Source organism: Mesoplodon bidens (genome assembly GCF_964165515.1).
Source record: "Mesoplodon bidens genome assembly, chromosome: 9".
Classification (NCBI taxonomy): Eukaryota; Metazoa; Chordata; class Mammalia; order Artiodactyla; family Ziphiidae; genus Mesoplodon; species Mesoplodon bidens.
The window spans coordinates 65,402,002-65,427,137 of record NC_138166.1 but is presented as its reverse complement, the minus strand read 5'-3'; the positions used below and the strand labels follow the sequence as shown (position 1 = coordinate 65,427,137).

The window sequence follows — 25,136 nt, the reverse complement described above, 5'->3', positions numbered from 1 at the left end:
GAACCTGGGATGTTGCAACCAGTTTCTCTGTTCTTTTATAATGGCAAGCTGCAGATTAATTTTCCTCGATTAATAAATTTCCAATGACATAGAATGTTATAAATTGTTTCCAAGAGAACAGGGAGGAAAGTCAAAAGTATTTTCTAGAAGCCTCTCCTTCCCTTATGCTTTTAAACTCTCATCTGAAATGTAAAAGTAAACAAATATTATTTTAATGTTCTATTTTTTTTCTAGTTCCTGAGATAACTTCTCCTTAAGAAATTAAACTTTTTCTCAGTTTCAAGCATAATATATACTTGATCTGCTCTCAACAAAATGAACTTTTGCTATAGTAAGTGAAATATTACAGTTATTTGTCTCTCCACCAGCACTAACAATGCTTATTAGCAACCTTCTCCAGTCTTCACCGTTCCTCTTTCTTGGCCTTTACTACCCAGGTTAATGATCAAATGTGTTCTAAGTCTTTAAAAAGGAAGATGTTGATCTTTTTTCTTAAAAAAAAAAAAAAATCCCATCCTCTCTTACTACAGAGATATTTCGACTGACTTCTTTTGTCCTGAAACTCCATTGACTGTGAGTAGCTTGCCATGTATCAATAGTTTGTACATGGAATATACACATTAACATATGAGTTAATTAAACAAAAGTTACTGAAAAAAATAAGAAAAATATAAGTTCTTTATCCATAACATAAAAATCTCACCACACATAAAAAAAACAATATTTCTCTGAAAATATCTATTTTCCTATCATTTTTGTATCTAAAATTTAATGGAAATCATCATTAAATCAGAAATTGAAATGATCCACAATACAGTGCTGGTAGTGAACATAAAAATAACCATTAAAAAAGTGAAGTATAATGCTGCAGTAGGATAACTACAATAGCATTCTTGGCTATTTTTGGAAAACTTTAGTAAAACTTTAAAAATGGGGGACGTGTATCCTTAGAGATAAGCAAATTATTAAAAGCAGTTTTAATACTTCTTAACTTTATTTTGCAATCAGTGCTTTGAAAATGGAGTTTATATAGAAACAGGTATAAAGGAAAGTTTCTCAAAAAGATGGAATTGTTCATTGTTCTGGCAGATATGTAAAAACAATGCTGACTCAAAAGCAGCCAAGTGGACAGCTGCAGATGCCTTACCCAATGGAAATACTAAACAGGCGTAGAACGAATCAATAATTAACAAAGCAGATGCACAAGGCTTGATGAGGATGAATAATTGCATAGGCTGGAGTGGTAAAAGAAGCTTATAACAGTACTAGTTTTGTAAGAAATTAGATAAACTTGTTTTCATGAATTTGTTAGCAAGTGTACTTCAGTGCCTAATAGTACACAAAGAATATCTTTTTTAAATTTTGAATTAATTGATATTCACCTTTATATACTATTTATCACTGAAGATGTTTATAAATCAAAATGATCCACAAGAAAATACTGGTAGGGTGAACATAAAAATAATTTTTAAAGTAAGCAATGAAATAATATTCTAGATGGGCTAACTACAGGGGCATCAAATTGTTTATTTTTAGAATTCTTAAGTTTAACGAAATGTTGAAGAGGGAGGTATACCTTTAGTGTACATCATTTTCTAACTTGTATTATGTGTGTGTGTGTTTATATATATATGTATGTGTGTATATATATATATATATATCCCTCCATGCTTGTAAGTGTCTTGAGGATAATTATTGTGTCTTTTATGTACTCTAAAAGCACGAAGCCCTGTCTCTTGTATATAAATAAATAGCTCTGAAATTAATAAAATAATACATCTTGGTTTCTTCAAAATATAATGAAAATGGACAATCTGACTACCCATGCTTTAGTAAAAACATTCAGAGTAAATTCTTTAGATGCTGAACATATGACTTGGAAACATCTTTTAGGAGTCTTTATTTTTTTGAGAATTACAGTTCTTAAACTGCAGTGACTTGAAAAATTAGAAATTTGCAGAGGTAACAGATGTACTTATAGCAAACTTGGAAAGCAGGTTTCAGAGTTTAAGGTATATAAGGAAGTTAAGGAAGGTATGTAAGGAAGTTAGGTATATAAGTTTCATTTACATGCTTTTTCCTTAGGACATATGTTGCAAGAACAACTGCTCTTCTGAATGCAAAGGATTCATTGCTTATTACTATATCAAGTGTTTAACCTGAAGATGTATTCCTTACCTACATGCCCATTTTAGATCATTCGATTTTTCTTTGAATTATCATTGAAAACGCATGCTTTCTATTATCTACTTATTCCTTAACTTACAAATAATTGAGTACATACTGTGTGCTAGACACTATTCTAGTTGCTGTAAGTATAGCAGTGAACAGTCAAAAATCACTGCACTTGTGGAAATTTTATTCTAGAGATGGAGACAGACAATAATCAAGATAAATCAGTAAGATTTCCTGCAGCACATGTTGTGGGAAGCTGCCTCTGCCAGAGACTTAGCATTAGGAGTGAGGGGGTAAAGGAGTTTGGGGGTGTGCAGAAAGAGAAAACGTGCGCACACACACCCTAGGAGCAGGAACATCTTCCCTAGCTTCGTGGGATTCTCCTCCCACCAGAGCAATGTTTAAGAGGAAATCTTGGGGCTTTGGTCTATTGAAAGTGCTCGTCTGGGTGGTTCTTGAGCACCACCATCCAGAAGTGCTGGCGTCCGATGCATTTGCCTTTGCTTTGCAAAGAAGAGTCGTGAACTTCAAAACCCTCCGAGATGGATTATTAATCCTGCTTTGCAGGAAAGGAAAACCCTCCATCCTCGGCCACCGGCCACCCCTTTCCGGAGACCCTGCTATCGCCCAGGCACTCCAAGCCAGAAGGGGACACTTTGGGAATGACCGTGCTCCAAAAGGGACAGAGCCAGCCCCCAGCTTCTCTACACAAAGCCTCGTCCACTAAAGCTCCAAAAATCAAAAACTGTAATTGCCAGAAGAATCATTAAAAAAAAAAAAAAAAGTCCAGCCACTAACCTCATATGCAAATGAAATAAGCACTCTGGATCCTGCATTGTGACCTGCTCTCCATACCCTGATTACCTTTGAAGTTGGTTGAATTTGCATCTCTTTAAGACACAAGATTAAAACAAAATTCATGCTTTATTGGATTTTAAATAATCCTCCTTTTATTTATCCTTCATCTTTCTTACGTGGATATGCAAGCGAGAAGACGCGACTGGATATTCCCAACATGTTCACTCCCTTAATCTGTCTGTCTAGAGGTTTGGCTTCTACAGACCAAGCCGTGTGACTGACAGGGTCTTGGTGCTCCAGCTGGGTGTCAGGCCTGTGCCTCTGAGGTGGGAGAGCCAAGTTCAGGACACTGGTCCACCACAGACCTCCCAGCTACATGTAATATCAAATGGCAAAAGCTCTCCCAGAGATCTCCATTTCAATGCTAAGACCCAGCTCCACTCAACGACCAGCAAGCTACAGTGCTGGACACCCTATGGCAAACAACTACCAAGACAGGAGCACAACCCAACCCATTAGCAGAGATGCTGCCTAAAATCATAATAAGGTCACAGACACCCCAAAACACACCAGCAGATGCAGTCCTGCCCACCAGAAAGACAAGATCTAGCCTCACCCACCAGAACACATGCACCAGTCCCCTCCACCAGGAAGCCTACACAACATACTGAACCAACCTTAGCCACTGGGGGCAGACACTAAAAACAACAGGAACTACGAACCTGCAGCCTGCGAGAGGAGAGCCCAAACTCAGTAAGTTAAGCAAAATGAGAAGACAGAGAAACACACAGCAGATTAAGGAGCAAGGTAAAAACCCACCAGACCAAACAAATGAAGAGGAAATAGGCAGTCTACCTGAAAAAGAATTCAGAATAATGATAGTAAAGATGATCCAAAATCTTGGAAATAGAATGGAGAAAATACAAGAAACATTTAACAAGGACCTAGAAGAACTAAAGAGCAAACAAACAAGGATCATGAGAGATTACTACAAGCAACTACATGCCAATAAAATGGACAACCTGGAAGAAATGGACAAATTCTCAGAAAAGCACAACCTTCCGAGACTGAACCAGGAGGAAATAGAAAATATAAACAGACCAATCACAAGCACTGAAATTGAGACTGTGGTTAAAAATCTTCCAAAAAACAAAAGCCCAGGACCAGATGGCTTCACAGGCGAATTCTATGAAACATTTAGAGAAGAGCTAACACCTATCCTTCTCAAACTCTTCCAAAATATAGCAGAGGGAGGAACACTCCCAAACTCATTCTACGAGGCCACCATCACCCTGATACCAAAACCAGTCAAAGATGTCACAAAGAAAGAAAACTACAGGCCAATATCACTGATGAACACAGATGAAAAAATCCTCAACAAAATACAAGCAAACAGATTCCAACAGCACATTAAAAGGATCATACACCATGATCAAGTGGGATTTATCCCAGGAATGCAAGGATTCTTCAATATACGCAAATTAATCAATGTGATACACCATATTAACAAATTGAAGGAGAAAAACCATATGATCATCTCAATAGATGCAGAAATTTTTTTGACCAAATTTAACACCTATTTATGATAAAAATTCTCCAGAAAGTAGGCATAGAGGGAACTTACTTCAACATAATAAAGGCCATATATGACAAACCCACAGTCAACATCGTTCTCAATGGTGAAAAACTGAAACCATTTTCTCCAAGATCAGGAACAAGACAGGGTTGTCCACTGTCATCACTATTATTCAAAATAGTTTTGGAAGTCCTAGCCATGGCAATCAGAGAAGAAAAAGAAATAAAAGGAATCCAAATCGGAAAAGAAGAAGTAAAGCTGTCACTGTTTGCAGAAGACATGATACTATATATAGAGAATCCTAAAGATGCTACCAAAAAACTACTAGAGCTAATCAGTGAATTTGGTAAAGTAGCAGGATACAAAATCAATGCACAGAAATCTCTTGCATTCCTATACACTAATGATGAGAAATCTAAAAGAGAAATTAAGGAAACACTCCCATTTACCATTGCAACAAAAAGAATAAAATACCTAGGAATAAACCTACCTAAGGAGACAAAAGACCTGTATGTAGAAAACTATAAGACACTGATGAAAGAAATCAAAGATGATACAAACAGATGGAGAGATATACCATATTCTTGGATTGGAGAATCAACATTGTGAAAATGACTATACTACCCAAAGCAATCTACAGATTCAATGCAATCCTTATCAAACTACCAATGGCATTTTTCACAGAACTAGAACAAAAAATTTCACAATTTGTATGGAAACACAAAAGACCCCAAATAGCCAAAGAAATCTTGAGAAAGAAAAATGGAGCTGGAGGAATCAGGCTCCCAGACTTCAGACTATGCTACAAAGCTACAGTAATCAAGACAGTATGGTACTGGCACAAAAACAGAAATATAGGTCAATGGAACAAGATAGAAAGCCCATAGATTAACCCACGTACATATGGTCACCTTATTTTTGATAAAGGAGGCAAGAATATACAATGGAAAAAAGACAGCCTCTTCAGTAAGTGGTGCAGGGAAAACTGGACAGCTCCATTTAAAAGAATGAAATTAGACCACTCCCTAACACCATACACAGAAATAAACTTAAAATGGATTAAAGACCTAAATTTAAGGCCAGACACTATAAAACTCTTAGAGGAAAACATAGGCAGAAAACTGTATGACATAAATCACAGGAAGATCCTTTTTGACCCACCTCCTAGAGAAATGGAAATAAAAACAAAAATAAACAAATGGGACCTAATGAAACTTAAAAGCTTTTGCACAGCAAAGGAAAACATAAACAAGTTGAAAAGGCAACCCTCAGAATGGGAGAAAATATTTGCAAATGAAGCAAGTGACAAAGGATTAATTTCCAAAATTTACAAGCTGCTCATGCAGCTTAATATCAAAAAAACAAACAACCCAATCCAAAAATGGGCAGAAGACCTAAACAGACATTTCTCCAAAGAAGATATACAGATTGCCAACAAACACATGAAAGGATGCTCAACATCACTAATCATTAGAGAAATGCAAATCAAAACTACAATGAGGTGTCACTTTATACCAGTCAGAATGGCCATCATGAAAAAATCTACAAACAATAAATGGAGAGGGTGTGGAGATAAGGGAACCCTCTTGCACTGTTGGTGCAAATGTAAATTGATACAGCCACTATGGAGAACAGAATAAGGCTTCCTTAAAAAAGTAAAAATAGAAGTACCATATGACCCAGCAATCCCAATACTGGACATATACCCTGAGAAAACCATAATTCAAAAAGAGTCATGTACCACAATGTTCATTGCTGCTCTATTTATTGTAAATAGAACATGGAAGCAACCTAAGTGTCCATTGACAGGTGAATGGATAAAGAAGATGTGGCACATATATGTAATGGAATATTACTCAGCCATAAAAAGAAACGAAACTGAGTTCTTTATAGTGAGGTGGATGGACCTAGAGTCTGTCATACAGAGTGAAGTAAGTCAGAAAGAGAAAAACAAATACCGTATGCTAACACATATATATGGAATGTAAAAAAAAAAAAAAGAATCTACATTCTTTTAAATGTAGCTGTCCAGTTTTTTTTCAAATCTAAAAAAAAAAAAAAAAAAAACGTGTTTCTGAAGTACCCAGGGGCAGGACAGGAATAATGACGCAATCGTAGAGAATGGACTTGAGGACATGGGGAGGGGGAAGGGTAAGCTGGGACGAAGTGAGAGAGTGGTATGGACATATATACACTACCAAATGTAAAATAGCTAGTGGGAAGTAGCCGCATAGCACAGGGAGATCAGCTCGGTGCTTTGTGACCACCCAGAAGGGTGGGATAGGTATTGTGGGAGGGAGACACAAGAGGGAGGAGATACGGGGATAGTTGTATATGTATAGCTGAACCACTTTGTTATAAAGCAGAAACTAACTATCGTAAAGCAATTATACTCCAATAAAGATGTTTAAAAAAAAGAAATCAGTAAAATATGTAATAAATTATATAATGTTAAGTGCTAAGGAAAAAAAAAATAAAGCAGAGAAAGGGTATGGGAAATCTGAGAAAGGAATGGAATTTTAAATTGAGTGGCCAAGAAAGGCCTCAGTGAGAAGTGACATTTGGATTAATTCCTGAGAAGTGGAGGAGCTAGTCCCGTGGGCTTAAGGCCAGGGTGGGTGCTGGGGGTGGGGGAGCCTTCCAGGTAGGGGAGGTCTCAAATTGCATTGGTCATGAGGTGAAACAGTGCTTGGCATAGCTGACGAATATCTAGGAGGCCAGTGTGTCTGGAGGAGACCAAGGAGGAGAGCAGTGGGAGATGAGCCCAAAGAGATGGCAGGAGGCTAGGTCATAAAGGACCTCATAGGTAAAAAAGGAAGCCATTGAAGTGTTTTTCACAGAGAACTGACATTATCTGACTTTTTAACAGGATCATGCTGGCTACTGAGTTTTGAGAGTAAAGTGAAGAGGGCAAGAGTGGAAACACGGGGTTCATTTAGGAGGCTACAGTTATAATCCAGACAAAAGCTGGTGGTGGCTTGAGCCAGACAAGTGGCAGTGGTGATAGTGAGAAGTGGCTGGATCCTGGATATATTCTGAAAATAGTGTTCACAGGATTTTCTGACAAACTAGGATGTGGAGTTATGCACTATCTGTGATACTGTCAAATTTCCATCGTATGCTCCTAATTGGTGAAAAAGATACAAATTCTCACTTGTTCTGTCATTTTTAGAGTATGATGTTCCCTGACATAACTTCAACTTTCCTTTTGTTCCTGAGTTTGAAAACACATCCCACAATTATTTCTATGTCCTATCTCAACCTTGAGGAAAGGTAAAGAGAAAATGTGGCTTTGAAAATTGACAGTGCCAATGCTGTCTTATGAGTTTCTCAACTGTAAGCTCCAGCCTTATTTCATTTCCCTTGTTGACGTTCTCAAGGCCTGTCTCAGAACCTTGCACACGTTAGGCTCTCAGAAAATGTTCGTTAAATGGTATAGTCTCCACATTTCCCACGCAATAATGAACAAAAACAACAATTAGCCCCTATCAACTGCACAATCATAAATTAAAGTTTGTATTTTAGTATTTAGTATATTATGCCGGGGTACTCATTGGGTAAATGTAGTTGAGCTTCCAGCACCTTCATTACTACCACCTGCAATCTTAAGTTGTGTTAGCTTTTTTGCACCTGGAAAGGTAAGTAAAAGGCGGAGGAGACCGGTTTTGTAATTCGCATCTGGGACTGAGTGTCACGCCACCTGTCTCTTGTAAAATCTACTGAGGAGTTAACGCCCTCTTCAACAGCGCACAGATGTCTACAGGGATGATCAGTCAAAATGCGTCTATACGAAAGGCTGGAGACCGGAGCCTCTCCTAGGGCCCAGCCCACAAGCTCCCGAGGCACGGGCCTGCGCTGTGCACGCCGGGAGTTGTAGTTCCTTCTCTCTTCCTGCGAGCCAGGACGCCGTATCTCTGGCGCCTCCAAAGGCGCGCAGGCTCCGTGAAGCGCGGCGCACGCGGACGGCACGCGTTTCCTAGCAACGGGGGAGCGGCAACGTCACGCCGGCGGGCGCTAAGAGCAGCTGCCCAGTGTTGGGCGGCTTTGAGTACCTTTCAGCACCTGTGGGTTGGAGGGAACGCTGCTTGCAGCTCTCCGTCCGCACGTCTCCGTCTGTCCTTACCCGGCTTATCCTGCACCCGGTCGCCGAGAGCAACCTTCCTCCGCGACCCCGCGTCTGAGGCACGGCCGGAGGCTAGAGGCGGCCCGCCGGGTTCCTGTCTGGCCCTCGCCCCCAGCGCCCGCGGAGCCCGCCGCCCGCGGCCTCAGCGGGACGATGCTGGAGTCCATTCGCGTGACGGGTGAGTGCCAGGAAGGGTGGCCCCTGGGCTGGCGGGAGCGGCCAGCGTCGTCCCGGCCGCTTGCGGCGAGTACCTGGAGGCCGAGGTGACGGGAGGATGTGGGCTTCTGTGCTCAACGCGGCGCCCTGAAACAGTGCGGAACGCGCGGAAGGTGCTTAGGGAAAAGGTGTGCAGGGAAGAGAGAAAACGGTTCCTTTTCCTTTTGTCACTTATTATCAGTAAGCACGTGCTGTGGACTGTAGTGAGGTAAAGTATAATAGATTGGCCCTACAAATGTACAACCTGAATATTGTTAAATTCCGTTTCAAGGCTTATTAGATACGTAATTAGGCATTGTAGTGCACTAGGATCTAGTTTTCTAGAATGTTCAGAAAAGTCAGAGCTAAGCAAAAGAGCACATCTCTGTATATCAGTATTTATACTCTTTGTATGTATGCTTTTATTCTTAAATCAGAACGTTTTGAGTTGATATTAAGAGGTCACTTTATAGTAAGTATTATACCAAGCGCAAAAAAATGTTTGTTTAGACCAGAAAGTTGTGTTTGCCTTTTGTTATTTTTGGAAAATAATTGTGTATATTAATCATTTGAAACTTATCTTACACAATACTAGAATAATTTCCTAGGCCATTTTCCCGTCATTTGATTCTGCCTAACATTCCGGCAAGACAGCATTCTTGATAACCTAGTATCATGACTAAAAACACCGAAGAACAGCAGAGTAAAGGGAAATGTCTCATCTTGAAACTGGCTTCAAAATAAGAACAGATTTTTTTACTTTAAGGCATCGCTGTACCTAATAGACCATTTTTCTGCAAAATTTTAAATTGTATAACGAAATTCACTTTTAATGAAAATATTTATGGTCTTAATTTTATATTTCATGTTCCAGGTTATAAAATGAGGAGTTGATTTTGTGCAGTCATGACATTGCTGTGATTTATCTCATTGTTATTTATGTTGTCAGGAAACAGACAATTACAAGATCTAAGACTTAAGAGGCAACTTAAATTGGCATTAAATTTTTTTCTTAAAGTGATTTGATGTAGATCCTGTTCTTTCATCTTAAAATACAATGAAAATAGAAAGTTATTATTATTTTTTTAAATTTATTTTGGGCTGCGTTGGGTCTTTGTTGTTGCACACGGGCTTTCTGAAGTTGCGGCGAGCGGGGGCTACTCTTGGTTGCGGTGCTCGGGCTTCTCATTGCAGTGGCTTCTCTTGTTGTGGAGCATGGGCTCTAGGCGCGCGGGCTTCAGTAGTTGTGGCACGTGGGCTCAGTAGTTGTGGTTCGCAGGCTCTAGAGCGCAAGCTCAGTAGTTGTGGTGCACGGGCTTAGTTGCTCCGTGGCATGTGGGATCTTCCTGGACCAGGGCTCGAACCCGTGTCCCGTGCCTTGGCAGGCGGATTCTTAACCACTGCGCCACCAGGGAAGTCCCGAAAGCTATTTTAAAGTACCATATCTTCTTTTTGTATTGGAACAGAGTCTCTCAACCGTGGCACTACTAATGTTGAGTCAGTGGATAACTGTTGCGGTGGGCTGTCCTGTGCATTGCAGAATGTTTAGCAGCATCCCAGGCCTCTTCCACTAGAAGCTAGTAACACCCCCCCACACACACACACACACGCACAGTTGTGACAAACAGAAATATCTCCAGACATTGTCAAATGTCTCCTGGAGGGCAAAATTAACCCGCCCCCGCCCCATTTGAGAACCACTGCCCTGGAGAAAAAATATACTAGTTAGAAAAATATCCTAGTGAAGGTTATTAGATAACGATTTAGAAATAACAGCAATTAAGATGATTTCCCCAAAGCATAACAATCATGGTAGAGGAAAAATACAATTATGATAATATTAGTTTTAGAAAGTGGGTATTCTGACCAGTTAGCAATACAAAGTGGATCTCCTGTTTTTCAATATGCAGAGTTGGAAGTTTGAGGAGAGATAGTTTCTAAAATAGTAGACCCACTCCTCCTGCCTCAACTCTCTTCCCATAATTTAATGGCAATAGACTTATCAGTCCAACTCTGCATGTTGCATTTCCTGAGATAAGATAATCTGGCAGTGTATTTCTGTAGTTCAATAAAAATTCAAATAGTCATTTGAGACAATTCAAGCTTCATTTAAAACAACTGACTGGGGCTTCCCTGGTGGCGCAGTGGTCGAGAGTCTGCCTACCGATGCAGGAGACGTGGGTTCGTGCCCCAGTCCGGGAGGATCCCACATGCTGCGGAGCGGCTGGGCCCGTGAGCCATGGCCGCTGAGCCTGCGTGCCCGGAGCCTGTGCTCCACAACGGGAGAGGCCACAACAGTAAGAGGCCCACGTACCACAAAAAAACAAAAACAAAAACCTGACTGGTTGTTTTTCAAAACAGTTTCTCCATTTCTTTTATAAATTTCTTGACCAGTTAAAAGGATAGTTCTAGAACCCCATGCCTAGCATTTTGCTGACATATCAGAAAGCCCAGTTTCAACGGCCAGAAACTTTATGAAGAGAGTTTAGCTGAAAGCATGCCCTCCTTTTCCCTCACTATCCCGTCATTCATTGATATCTTAGAAGCCCATGTTCTTCTCGTTAGCATCAAGAGCATGCTTGTTTGTGGTAAGGGTACTGATGGAAATGTGTTTATTTCTTTTCAGCTTTAAAATAGGTATAGAGCAAACTGATTGTTTTATTTCAGGACTGAAGCAGTTACTTGCTTCTGAAATCACTTCCAATATGGTCTCTTACTCACTGTTGATTTATTAGTCATGATTTAATATAATCTAAATATAACATCCTGGTGAACTGATTGGAGGAGTAAAATAAAATAAGATTTGTATGTTATATATGCTGTTTGAAATGGGATCAAATCAGAAGAGATTTCTTTACCTTCTCATAGCTTTTTAAAGAAGATGGTTTATTATACTAAAGCCACTAAAATGTTGATTTTAGAATGTAGAATTTATTACTTAATGTTAAATTTACCTTGGAAATCCAAATTTCATGATTCTGAATATCTTCCCATTTACATTATTCCATGGAGTATTTCTATAGGAGCTGAATATAGTATTGAATATAATAATACTGATAGTTAACACCTGCTGCTTAGTACAGGCCATCATTGTTCTCAGCACTTCACATATATTACCTTTTTTGATCCTCCTACCAACACTGTGAGTTATATAGTAGTAGTATCCCATTTTACAGATAGGGAAACTGCAGCACAAAGATGTTAAGTAACTTGCTCAAGGTCACAGCTGCTAATAAACAGCCAAGATTCAAATCAGAGAAGCTCCATTCCAAAGCCCATTTTCTCAACCACTAGGAAAGTCAGAACCCTTGTTTAAATGACTATATGTTGATTTAAGCCACGAAATTCAACATGAGGATCTCATTTAACATCAGTGGTACATTAGCTGATAGTTTACTCCAGGTGCTTTTAAGTTTTTATCACAGGCAAGTCTGTAATTTTTGCCTGGAAAGATCATATTTTACTTGACTATAAAATTGTTTTCAAAATAGAAGAAGACACCTAGCTCATTAAGTGAGTAACAAAATGCTAACAGAAGCCATATAAGATTATGTTATTTTATGAGTTCCTACTGCCTGTATCTTGTATGTGATATAAAAGTGATTAATCATCTGGAAATGAAGCTCCTTTGTAACAAAAGTGAATGTTTAAAAATACTGGAGACAAAAGTCTTAAGAGCAGTGTTTGGCCATGTGGGATGAATACACTTAGGCACATAGCTCCTGTCTGTCCTACAGCAGTAGGCACCTGCCATTAAAATTTATCTTCAACATCACTAATTGTTTCACATTTTTATGCATCCTGGTATGATTTTTGCCTCAACCTTCAGGCATTCAAGTCCTGTATCCTTTCTGTCCTCTCAAATATTCTGTTTCCTTGGCTCCCTCTCAGGGCAGTGAGTGAGCAGAAACAAACATAGATGTATGCCATAATGGGACTTATAATTTCAGTGATGAGGAAGGCCATCATATAAACAAATGTAAGACTGCAACCATGACAAGTGAGTCAAAGAACCTTCCAGGGGAAGTTTTCCTGAACAAGTGATACTTGAACTGAAGGATGAATAGGGATTAATCTAACAGAGAGGAGAGGGGAGGGCTCTTCAAACACAGGGAACAGAATATGAGGATGTTTTGTGTCGGGAGAGGGAGTGGTGAGTGTGAGGGATTGACAAAATGAAGGGAAGCGAGAGTGGACTGATGAAGGGGGAACATTGTGCATGATGGGGCCAGAGAGGCAGAGTGACCTGACCATGAGTGACCTCAGGTGCCATGATTAGGATTTGTCTTCACCCTAAGTGGAAAGCCTGGGGAAGTGTTTCTCGCATGTTCACTGTTGTTTTAGATGGTATTGAATGCATTTTCTTTTACCACAGACCATCATTTCCCAGCATTATAGGATACCCTGCATGCTTCTAACTGCAAAACCACACCATCACCACCACCACAAGCAGTTTCTGACCAAAAAACAATAGTATCACATTATAAGAGTCCTTGCTGCTGATAGAGTAACACTGAAGCGCCCCTAACTGGGGCTGTGACATTTTTAAGAATCCTGAAGTATAGTTGAGTTTCTCAGTTCTTGAATGATACTAGCAATGCCTTTTCATCTCTCTGTTTACTTACAGTTGAGAAACTATATTGGATAATGTTGAATTTGGAGGTATTATAATTAAAAGATTACCTGTTATAATGCAGACAAATTGGGCAATAAATGTTTTCAAAGATACTGATATTTTAAATATACCAGTTTAAAAATTATAGTGTAACTTACATTCAGTAAAGTGCTTGAGTCTTAAATGGGCAGCCTGATGAATCTGTACATATGTAACCACTGCGCAGAACAAGATAGCTTTCTAGCCGCCAGTACCCTGGTACCTCCTCCCAGGTTATAACCCCTCCCTCAAAGATAAGCACTATTCTGCCTTCTAATACCATAAATTAGTTTTGCCTGTTTTATTTATTTATTTTTTAAATTTATTTATCTTGGGCTGCGTTGGGTCTTCATTGCTGTGGAAAGGCTTTTCTCTAGTTGTGGTGCTCGGGCTTCTCCTTGCGGTGGCTTCTCTTATTGAGGAGCACGGGCTCTAGGCCCGCAGGCTCAGTAGTTGTAGCACACGGGCATAATTGCTCCACAGTATGTGGGATCTTCCCGGACCAGGGATTGAACCCGTGTCCCCTGCATTGGCAGGCAGATTCTTAACCACTGCACCACAAGGGAAGTCCCAAGTTTTGCCTGTTTTTGAACCACATATAAGTGGAATTATACAGTATGTATTCTCTTGATCTGGCTTTGTTTGCTCAGTATTGTCTGTGAGATTCATCTATATTGTTGCTTGCAAACTCAGTTTGTTCTTTTTCATTGCAATATAGTATTCTGTTGTATGAATATACCACAATTTACGTATCCTTTCTGCTGTTGACAGATGTTAGATCATTTGAGTTTAAGTAATGATGAACAGCTTGGTAAAACTAAAGTGTTTATCTTGTTTGGGAATTGTTTTATTTTGCCTCTTCTTCTGTTTGTAATCAAGCAACCTATCATTTTGTGGTATAAAATTACCCCGGGTTCTCAGGTTTCATAAGTATAAGTGAACCATATGAAATTGCCATTTTATGGGTCAAAATTGGTTGAATGGTATTTTCCAGCAGGCTTTGTTTCTGATGATCTGATCTTCCTTTCAGCCAGAGACCTTGTAACTACTGTGAAACCTCACCTATTCAGTTGTGAAATACTAAGAATTTAGTGAGCAGTGTTCCCCTCTTTCTTCCATTCCTTTAGATGAGGATCAGGAGACGCTGATGGGTTTAGTGATGAAGCCACTGTTACAGAGAGGTTATTGAAAGAGTTGGGAATGGAAGCCAGGAATCCTGGTATTCTTTACTCCTGTTCTAGATACAGATTCAGCTTTCATTGTGTTAGTAATTTCAGTATAGTCATCCACTTGTGAATATACTATCAATTTTAATGTAATATTATTTTCCTTTTTTCCCTCAATATGGGTAATCATTTTGGGGTGAATGACTTCTTTGATCAACAGATTATTTTCATTTTCTCCAAGGTTATAGTGAAGCAGATTGCTGGTGGCTAAAATGTTACATTAAATAGTGACTTTTAATATGAGAGTATGATTTTTATTTATTTTATTACTTTTATGAGAGAAAGTGAGTTACACTTGCCCCCAAAGAAGTCTGCTTATGCTTAAGGTTTTGATTTTTCAGGAAAAAAGGAGTTAGGAGAATAGGATGTTCTTCATTGAACTCTTCTTCTTGTCCTTTTATTATGTTCTTAAGCCTGTTTTAAAGGTTGTTTTTCTTAAACAGTAGTAGTATTTAAAATGACAAAAACAGTATTTTAGGTTTTCTAATACTTAATACAACTAAAATAAGATTAGCATGACTCTGAGAAATTAATTTATATCTATCTCGTAAGAGTTGTTTGAAGGTCCACCTGCCCCACATTTATGAACTTCATGGGATATCAGCATTTGGCAGGACTGACATTTACTAAGTAGATACACCATTGGTACTCCCAGACTACTTATGAGCAGATGGAGCTTAAAAAGGACTGATGCTAAACCTCTCAGGTAGTAGGTAATTAGCAAGTGAACTGAAATGCTGCAACTCCTGAGAGGGGGGAAGGGGTTCTGTCATGCACACACTGTAATTTTTCTCCCACTCCCCCATTCCTCCTTGAGTGTTTTGGCAGCTGGTTTAGGACTTTTGTTTAAGTATCCTGAAGTGTATAGGTTGTTTGAGATGGGACAGAATTAAAAATTTAGATGCTTTATGACAAAACAACAGAAAACTCTATGAACGCAGCTCTTTGATCAACAGAGCTACTGAGTCTTAGGAACCAAAGAAAGCACTTTTTACATTGAATATTCTTTTTAAAAAAAAAATCAATATACCTGTAACAAACCACCCAAATTAGGAATTCTTCAGAGTAGTTTTGTTAACTGATTTTAATTTGAGGTAAATTCCCCCTTTTTATTATGAAGACCAAACGAGAAAAACCTGATTACCTCCTTTTACCTTCCTGGCTGTGCCTAGTCCTTACCCAACTTTTCTCGGTTTGTGATACCCTTATTCTTATCTCAGTTCTCTTGCTCTTTTCCTTTCAGTGTCCGTTTCAGTCCGACTTTCTTTATCACCTCTTGCCTCCTAAACTTGTGGTGTCTTGTTAGGGACACCGACATTGTTCTTGGGCATTTGGACTGCAGCTTGTGTTCCTCAGCCTATGTTTGCCCATCCTACCCAATTTTGACTATCAGTTGGCAACACTTAAGTATGAAACCCCTGAGGATCTGGGACTTACAAGTCATTGATGAAAGTTTTGTTTGTTCTGTTTATTCACATTATTGAATGGCTTCTTTGTACAATCAACCTTCAACATGACCCTGTGCAGTCTAGTTCCTATCTCTCAGCTTGTCCATGTAGTAGACATTTTATTTAACCCCTGCAAGTTTATACTTTCATGTTACCTTTAGACAGCAGAATTCAAATTTCATACGTTGGCCTAGAAAATGTTAACTAGAAGGACTTCTAAGTACCTTACATATTTGGATTGTTTATTATCTACTTTTGACCTCATACTGTTTCTTTACCCTAAACCCTAAGACTTCTGGGCTTTAAAAACTTTTAGTGCAGGGTTTCCCTACCGTGGCATTATTTTAGGACGAATATTTTTGTTGTAGGAGGCTGTCCTATGTATTGAAGGATGTTTAACCTCATCCCTGGCCTCTACCCACAAGATGCTAGTAGCAGCCCTCCCTAACTGTGACAACCAAAAGTCTCCTGGAGGACACAGTTGCTCTCATTTGAGAACCAGTGGTTCAAGGTCTTCCAGGTTATATTTCCACTTCTACAGTCATCTCCTCATAGAAGTATAGAATGGTTCCAGAACTACAAATAACTGTGTATCTAAAGTGGTCAGAGAATGGCATGTTTAGGGTCGTGCCATTCATTCATTCATTTATTTATTCAGTGTACATTTATTGAATGTCTACCAGATACCATGCTAGATGTTGGAAAGAGAAACATGAATAACACATGGTCCTGGTACCTATCTTAGTATTGAATACATCAGTTATTAAGATTACTGTGTCTTACTAGGGTGCTGTGTTTGTACAGAGGAAGAAAAGATGTAGTGCTGTGCGTGTAGCAGACTTAATACTGAATGTCTGTTGATAATTGAATGAATGACCTTATATAATAGAATGAACATGGACTCTGTAATCAGACACATCTGCATTCGACTCACAGTTTGCTCTTCACTACTTTCTTGTCGTATAACCTTGAGCACATTACTTAACATTTCTGAAGCTTAAGTGATATAACGTGCACAGTTTTTGGTGAAATCCCAAACTCACATAAATGTGTCAACAAATAGTGGCTGCTATTATTATTATTTATTACTACTTATTATAGAAAGGATCCCTGAATGTCTAATCTTGAGTGAGTGAGCGACAGATCTATGTGGATAAACAGTTTTAAAAAAAATGGAATTAAATAAATTGTCTCTTTCTTGGCAAGGAAGGCAGCTGTCCCAGTCAGCTAGCGTTGAAATTGCCTCCGTAGTAGGAGCCAGAGGTTGAGGGCTAGAGGCATAAGGATCCATGAGACTTAGAAAAGAGAGGTGGTTGAGAGAATCATGTATCACATTTGCAGAAAGGATTTAGAAAAGGTTTATAAGCAGACATGATCAGATAGGAGTTCAAATAACAGGATTTAAGACAAACTCAAACACTTTGTCAGTTTAGAATTGAATCTGAAAGCTCTTAAGGGTTTACCTGAAATCCTCTCAATGTTTCTCTTCCTTCCCTGAACCCTAGGTTATTGTCTGTATCTTTTGTTTTTCACATTTAAGCTTATACTACCTCGTATTAGTACTCAAATCTTCATAGGACTGCCTTACCTTCAGAGCCAGATTAGAAGCTGGTTGAAGGCAAGAACAATGTATTTATACAGATGTTTTTCAGATCCATGTACCTATTAGCAGTATTCCTGTATTTGTGGAATGAAAGAATGCAAATCAGCACAGTTTTAAAACAGTACACAAGCAACAATATTTCAAGTTATTCTTACCTCTTTAAAGCACTTTTGAGATCTAAAGGCAAAACTGACCTCTCCTTAATTTGGCATTTGATATACTGATACCTTACATAGTAATTATTTTTTTAAGTCTTGGCAAGAAAAAACTTGATTTTCTTTAATCTTAACCCATAGCCTAAAATTAAGAAAAGCAACTAATAAATATTGAGTGACATTACTAAAACATGCTTGAATGTGCACATATCATTTATTTAATTAAAAAAATTTTTTTTGATATATGTAACACAGTGTTGTCCTTCTTTTACTGATGGCTACCTTTATATATGGTGTCAGATTTCAAGATTGTATTTGCTTTGAAAATGCCTTGGATTTTACTTTGATATTGGTAATACTATTAAACTATATCCTTTCTACAAAATCCACATTCTTGGTAGAGTTGAGTGTTCAGATTATTTATGTATATTATCTCACATCTAGATTAGACTTTGGTCGTCTAAATGGTTTGAAGCTGAGGATTTTTATAGATAATTTAGCATATGTACATTCTTACAGAAGTGACTGTCTAGCTTGACCAAATTTTAGTAATATAGTCTTTTAATATTTAAAATGTCTTTTCTAAAAATTGTTGCAAAATTATAAAGTTTACAGAACCTTCAGAATACTTTTCATATAATAAGCAATTTGCTTCATCTGGTATCTTTTGTTATTTCTTTTGTTTTGATTTTGTTTATTAACACAGAAAAGCTTCACTGGCCTGAGCAAGAACTTGCTAAGAAGTCTATTCTAAGTGCAGAAGAGTCCTTGATCATTGACAGCAAAGGAAGCATGTCACAATTATCTCCTGGAATACTAAAGGACATTTTCACAACTGGAACCAGTAGTTACAATGTCCTACTACAGAGCAAAGAGGAGAAAAAGCATCATTCACAAAAACAGTCTTCCTCCACCTACTCCAAAAGATGTAGAAAACCCAACAAATCTAGCTCTTCACGTAGTAAAGATCTTCGCAAGATGAAAGCCCCAGTGCCTGTGATGAGCAGTGATACTTGGTACTGCCTAGAAAGGCAGCCTGCTGTTTTTGTCACTAGTTCAGTGTCAAGTCCTGTAAAGTTTACACATGATATCTCTGTTACAGGAAACAGCACAGTACTGCCACCTAAACCCAAAAATGAAAGAAAGGTCAAGCGACGCCATTTCTCCACTCTTCCAAAGCCAAAGCTGCAGCCTCAGCTGTCTAGAAGTTTTGAAAAAGGAGATGACTTTTCTGGAAAGAAATTTTGTATACTGAGTGCTATAAAGCCCACCAACTTGGAGAAAGAAAAAGTGAGATTCTTTAAGTCTGACTATACCTACAATCCTCAGTTTGAATATGCTAATCCTTCTCTGCCAAGTGTGTTAGCCAAGCACAGCAACGCCACTGACCGGTTTCTTAAGCAGGTAAAATGCTACTTCAGTAGTGGTATTTCATTTTATGTAATGAAAACAATTATTTGCCGTCGTATAGAAAGCCAAAAAAAGTTGTTTTAAAATATTCCAATTATTTATAGTTAACTCCCATCCAGGACATCTAAATATGTGACAAGAAATCTCCAGGTGAGTGTCACAGTTCATATGTAAGCTACTTTGTACTAATCAAACTCAATAAAGAATCTATCATATAGACGTTGTGTTAGGAAGCAACTATATTAGGAAAAAGCTTCAGATTCTGGTTCCAAGCTTTCATTTGGGAGTTACAAACTTATGGCCCATTCGTCAGCCCACAGACAAGTGTTTGTTTTCTTTTTGATTTTGAATGCGTTAGATGGAGCATGCAGTATCTCCGGTTCTCCCTGTTATATTACATTCTCAGCTTGCTTAGGCCCCTAAAGGCATTTTGGGGACTAGGCTTGATACTTGCCAGAGAACTTTTTAATGCTTTACTGAAATTGTTAATAATCATCAAATATTTAAGTACTCATTTAAAGAAGAAAATAATGGAATTTAAAAAATTATCTTCAAGGTTAGCAAATCATGATGTGGATGATATAAGCAACACTTGCCAAATTGCTCAGTTTAGATACTTAGCACACAGTTTTGTGTGTTAAGGTCTTAATAAACTTCAAAATCCACTTTATCTGAGGAGAAGTTGGCTGATGTTTACCTTCAGGGCACAGAGTTGAGATCATAAAAGCAGACTATATTTGGTTAAATTAATTTTGTACAGGTTTTTATAATGCATTAGGTTCAACTTGGCTTTGTCAGTGATTGAAAATCTGTCTGTAGGCTAGGTGAAGCTGCGTGATTCCATTTGCCTGTGGCAAATGCCCTATTTTAGCATTTTGCTGCAGTGCAAGTTCTTTGAACTTGCAGCCAGCAAATTTTTTATTGTTTGTTATAAATTACATGGAATCTGACCAGTCTTTTAAAGCCATTATGTAAAGCTTATTCTAAGATTAAAACAATTTTAATCTTGCTATTTATTTTCCTTTGTTAGAAGAAACCTTTTCTACTGCTGCTTTTTTTTGAAGGTACACCCCCCCCTTTTTTAAATTGGAGTATAGTTGATTTACAATGTTGTGTTCATTTCAGGTGTACAGCAAAGTGAGTCCGTTATACATATACATATATACGCTCCTTTTTAGATTCTTTTCCCATATAGGCCATTACAGAGTATTGAGTAGAGTTCCTTGTGCTATACAGTAGGTCCTTATTATTTATCTGTTTTATATATAGTAGTGTGTATTACATTCCCTTTTTATTGAAATACGAAACTGTGCTAAACACTAATAAAAAGGCCAGCTATTATTTTGGCAGTGATTTTATGATTTCTTTTTTTTGGTGTGGAAATTGCAATTGATTGAATAGGGCTTTCACTCACTTAAAATTTATGGTAATTATAAAAATGCTATTTGTTTTTCTCCCCCTTAATGCTGAAAGAGACAGCTGAGATTTCTTTACCAGATTTCTTTAATTTGGAGTCCTACTGCAAGCCCTACCAGTTGGGAAAGGGATTTCCCACCATTAGGTCAAAATGAATGCTCTTTCATTTTTCTTGGATGGTAGTTAGGAAGCATCAGCAGCTCCAAAGATTGAGAATTGACAGTGCTTGGTTTCTGGCTCTACAATCTTTATTTTAACCCAATTCCAGCTTCTTATGCTTGGGTTATTTGAGGCTTCTAAACAGCACCAGCAATCCTAGCTCGCTGTACTTCAAATGCCACCATTTGGGAGAATGATTGCAGCAAATTCCAAATGTACTTTTCAAGCCTCTTTAATCAAATAAGGGAGATTTATCGGAACAAGACCCCCATAAAATATGCTTAAGTTCCTACTTAGCATCTGAATGAATTCTGACATGATACATCCTTCCCCTCCCCAGCTGTGAAGCTAAAGCAGCAGCTTCAGGGCTGGTTTCAGGATTCAGAAATGCGCTGCGCAGAGGGGCCAGGATGGCTGAGTAGCCCATTCATCTCTGGCCTCCACCCTTGAGGCCTTGCCAATCCCTAGCTGACAGTCTCTCAAGTTTCACGATCTGGACCTTTCCAAGGCAGGCAATGTATATTGTTGTTGGAGAGTGACCGCGGTCCTCTTTAGTGTAAGATAGGCAGAACAACACTAAATCCAGGCAGAGATAAGTCTACCATAGTGGAACTAAGGTAGGTCTCAGGTTCTGGTCATTCCTAATTGATTGCCCTGTCAATGTCAAGGAGTTTCAGGACTCAGTTTGTTTCTGGTCCAGGCAGTAGGTTCCTCAGGAGGCACTTAGGCCCTTTTGATGGTTCAGAGCATCTAGCATGGGCTGCAGGACTTGAATATAACTCCAGGTGGAGCCTGCTGAACCCTGCTTAGCCTCTTGCTGGCAGCCATGGTGGGCCTCAGCTCCCCGACCCTTGGGACAGAAACTGAAAATGTCTGTTTTCTGAGATTGTGGACCTTTGCAGGAAAGAGTGCAGTGCTTCCTGGATGCTGAAGAAGGGATCTGGGATGAGAGAATGCTGAAAGCTGTCCAGCGTCAGGTGCCTGCTCACTAGTGGGTCAGAAGTAAATCCTTAGTGGCACATTTGAGCAGTCAACTGGCAGCCAGTACACTTTCTGCCTTACTTCTCTGTGGCTGCCCATCCTGGGAAACCTAGATATAAAATCCATATGGCCTTGGACCCAGCACATTGTTGAACAAGATTGGAAGTGAGAGATGAGAAGGGTCTTCAGGGCAGTGTTGGGAGTCCTTGGCAGTATTTCCAACAGTCAAATGGAAATTACATATTTATGTGATAAAGCCAATGTGTAGTTTAAGTGACTGATTTTCCACCTCTAGCTGGAGTGGTGTCTCATTGTAGATTATGGCTAGGATCCTGCTAACTGGAAGCCCTGATTGGTAGAGTGATATTTAATAACATATGGGAAATAAGTCAACTTTTGTTTGGCTTGATAAGGTAAAGTTTGAATTATGTTCTTATTTGTTAACAAAACTGGAGCAGTGGGGATCATTAGTGATTGGTAAATGGGGAGAGAAGGAAGACTTTGCGGTGTTGGGTAGAGACCCTGGGCTGAGGCTACCCCTCTGGCTGTCAGGGAAGAAAAGTTAAAGGGGTGCAGAAGGAGTTAACAGAACAGGCCTGAGACTGCCATCCTTAGAAAGGCCTACTTGCAAGATTAACCTGAGCCTGGCGTCTGGGAACTTGACTGGTAAACAGTTTCCTACACTGAAATAAAACTTTCCCTAAATGATAAGAGTAGCTTGCTGTGCCTAAATTGTGCAAACAGTATGTTTTATGTTAAATACTTCTTTTCCTTTAGGGAGTCTGGAATTTTAGACTGTGCTAGACATAGGGGTGCTTATGTGACCAGCTGATAATAAAAACTTTGGGCACTGAGTGTGTAATAAGTTTCTTTGGTAGACAAATCTTTACATGTTCTTACAACTCAGTTGCTGGAGAAGTTAATTGCATTCTGTGACTTCATTGTGAGAAGACTCTTTTGAAGCTGCTTCTTGTTTCCTCCAGACTTTCCTGGATATAAGAAATGGGGAGTGGTGGGCTTAAGTTGATTTTTTTAAAGGAATCTAACCTTCAGATTTTAGAAAAAGAAGAAAAAACTCTGTACTGTCCAAATAAAACATCTCCATGGGCTGTATTAGTTGTCAGTTTGAGATTCCTGATCAGTTACAAGGTCTGGCTTCTTACAGCTTTATAAAGGGCCATTGTGTTGCACCATTCCATGGGGTGCCATTCACAAATTGAGCCTGGGCCTTACATTCATACAATAGAGTTGATGTTTACCATAAGCATGGGGTTCTTCTTTGGCATTATAATACAGTACTCCTCTAATACTTTTTAGTTGTATGATATTTGTCTTAGAAGTTCAAGTAAATTAAATGTATGCTAAGTTAGAAATGTTGCATGGAGGGTAGCTGGGAAAGAATGAACAAAAAAAGCATATTTGTTTTATTATGAAATTGTTCACACTGCCTTTTTTTCAGGACCCTTGCGCCTTTGTTATTCCATTAAAATTGCTTTGAAATTTAAGGACAAAGTCATGTGAACTATCTATATATGAAAAATTATAACTAACAGTGATAGAGTGCTTAATATTTGCTCGTTACTCTGTATGCTGCGTACTTTTCACCTATTATGAGGTACAATACTAGTACTATCTAGAGAAGTGCAGTCACTTTCTTGACTTGGATCTCAAGTTGCAGAACCAGGAGTCTTTCTCAAGCACTTTATTGTCTTCCACACAAAGGCATGTTGGCAAACTAGCTCTCCATTTCCGTGGTATAAATATAAATACTTCCACCAGGACCAGTTTCAAGCAATGTAACATCACTGTCATGCAAATTAATAAAAATTCAGTCAGCTCTGACAAGACAGCATGGCCGGACTCCAGCATGCCACTGTTTCACAAAATGGTTTCAACCAGGCTTTTCTAACCCCAGTGCACCCCCTGCACTCAAAGGGTACCAGGTCAAAAGAGCCTCACTTAGCTGGCAAGGATGCCTTTGGTAGAAGCTGATTATAGGGACTTGGAAGATTTTTTTTTTTTGCCTTTTGTGATACACCTATGAAATAGTGATTACTGTCTTTCGGAAGCTTTAAGACAAGCGTATTTACCTTCTTCCTGTTCAGGCACCCATCCTCATCTTTCAGCTACAGCTTCAATCTCAACTCATAGTAATAGTTATTTAGTGCCTTAGGAAGAGTAGCAAAGTTAAAACTGGGTGCCTAGTCTGTAAACTGAGTATTTGAAAGAAGCAAATACAAGGGTGCCCCCAAAAGGCTGTCTACAACGTGTAGGTGGCTAATTTCTCTCTTCATGCCCCTTTGACTCTGCCAGGGAACAAAGCAGAAACATCCCTTCCATTACAGCTCCCACAGTAGATACCTTTTCTCTGTTGACCACTGTCCTCATCATTGCATTTCATGTATTTCCTTTCTGTTTCATGTGGAGTATACACAACCAAGTATTGACAAGAGGGTTAAGATAAAATTAGGTATTTTCAACTGAAACAAAATAATTAAAAAGAGCTTTCAAAAATTTCTTCAGTGAAGTAGTGTATCCATTGTTTTCCTATTCCTAAGACTTTATACTTTTCAAAATAGTTATTTGCAAATACAGTCAGTTTTTGATTACCCTTATTAATGGAAGGAAATATTTGTATGGATTAGCTAAAATGGAAAGATTATTCCCTGTTCCCTCCCTATCAAATAGTTCTCATTAGGGCAGTCATCTTAGCTTTCCTGGTGTGGCAATGCTATACCAGCCATAGTAAGTAGGAAACACAGCAATAGCAAAAGCCACAAACAGTGGCATGAAATGGAGATTGTAGAAGGAAGTGATGTTTAAATTCCACCATCTAAGTGAAAATAATCCACTGAAGTGATTTATAAAGCAGAAAGCTTTTTGAAATCTTTTATTTGGTTCCAGGCATCTTATATTGTAACCTCTGGAGGAAAAGATGCAGTTAGGAAAGATGGGGGATTAAGTACTGAGGAGTGGTAGTGTGAAGAAGAACAGATGTTAGACTTGTAGTTACCAGAAGAAATGTGCAGATATATTTGCCAAAAAATCGATGTCAGAAACATACAGTAAAATATCTTTTTCATCCTTCCATCTTAGCATATCAAAGCACTCCTTAAAGATGTTCTTGTTAATCTTTACAATATCTTGAAATATAACCCTCTAAGCCAATAGAGAAATGGGTCTTATAACTGTTTGTAAGAATTACTGTCTTAAATAA

The 25,136-nt window shown here is 38.7% G+C and overlaps 1 protein-coding gene across 7 annotated transcripts in view; it reads left to right on the top strand.

The window, feature by feature from the left end:
• The window catches only part of MATCAP2 (microtubule associated tyrosine carboxypeptidase 2), a gene marked incomplete at its 5' end in the record, with an annotated part of 96,218 nt that overhangs the window by 10,313 nt on the left and 60,769 nt on the right, over positions 1-25,136 (top strand). For 3 of the 7 annotated variants that reach the window (XM_081244573.1, XM_081244567.1, XM_081244568.1), the window contains one exon: positions 18,660-19,357. In XM_081244573.1, coding sequence (XP_081100699.1) covers positions 18,660-19,357 — 698 coding nt within the window. Of the gene's footprint in view, positions 1-59; positions 332-8,532; positions 8,851-18,659; positions 19,358-25,136 lie in introns of those variants that run through there. The other 4 variants (XM_081244571.1, XM_081244570.1, XM_081244572.1 and 1 more) reach the window with 4 other exon arrangements.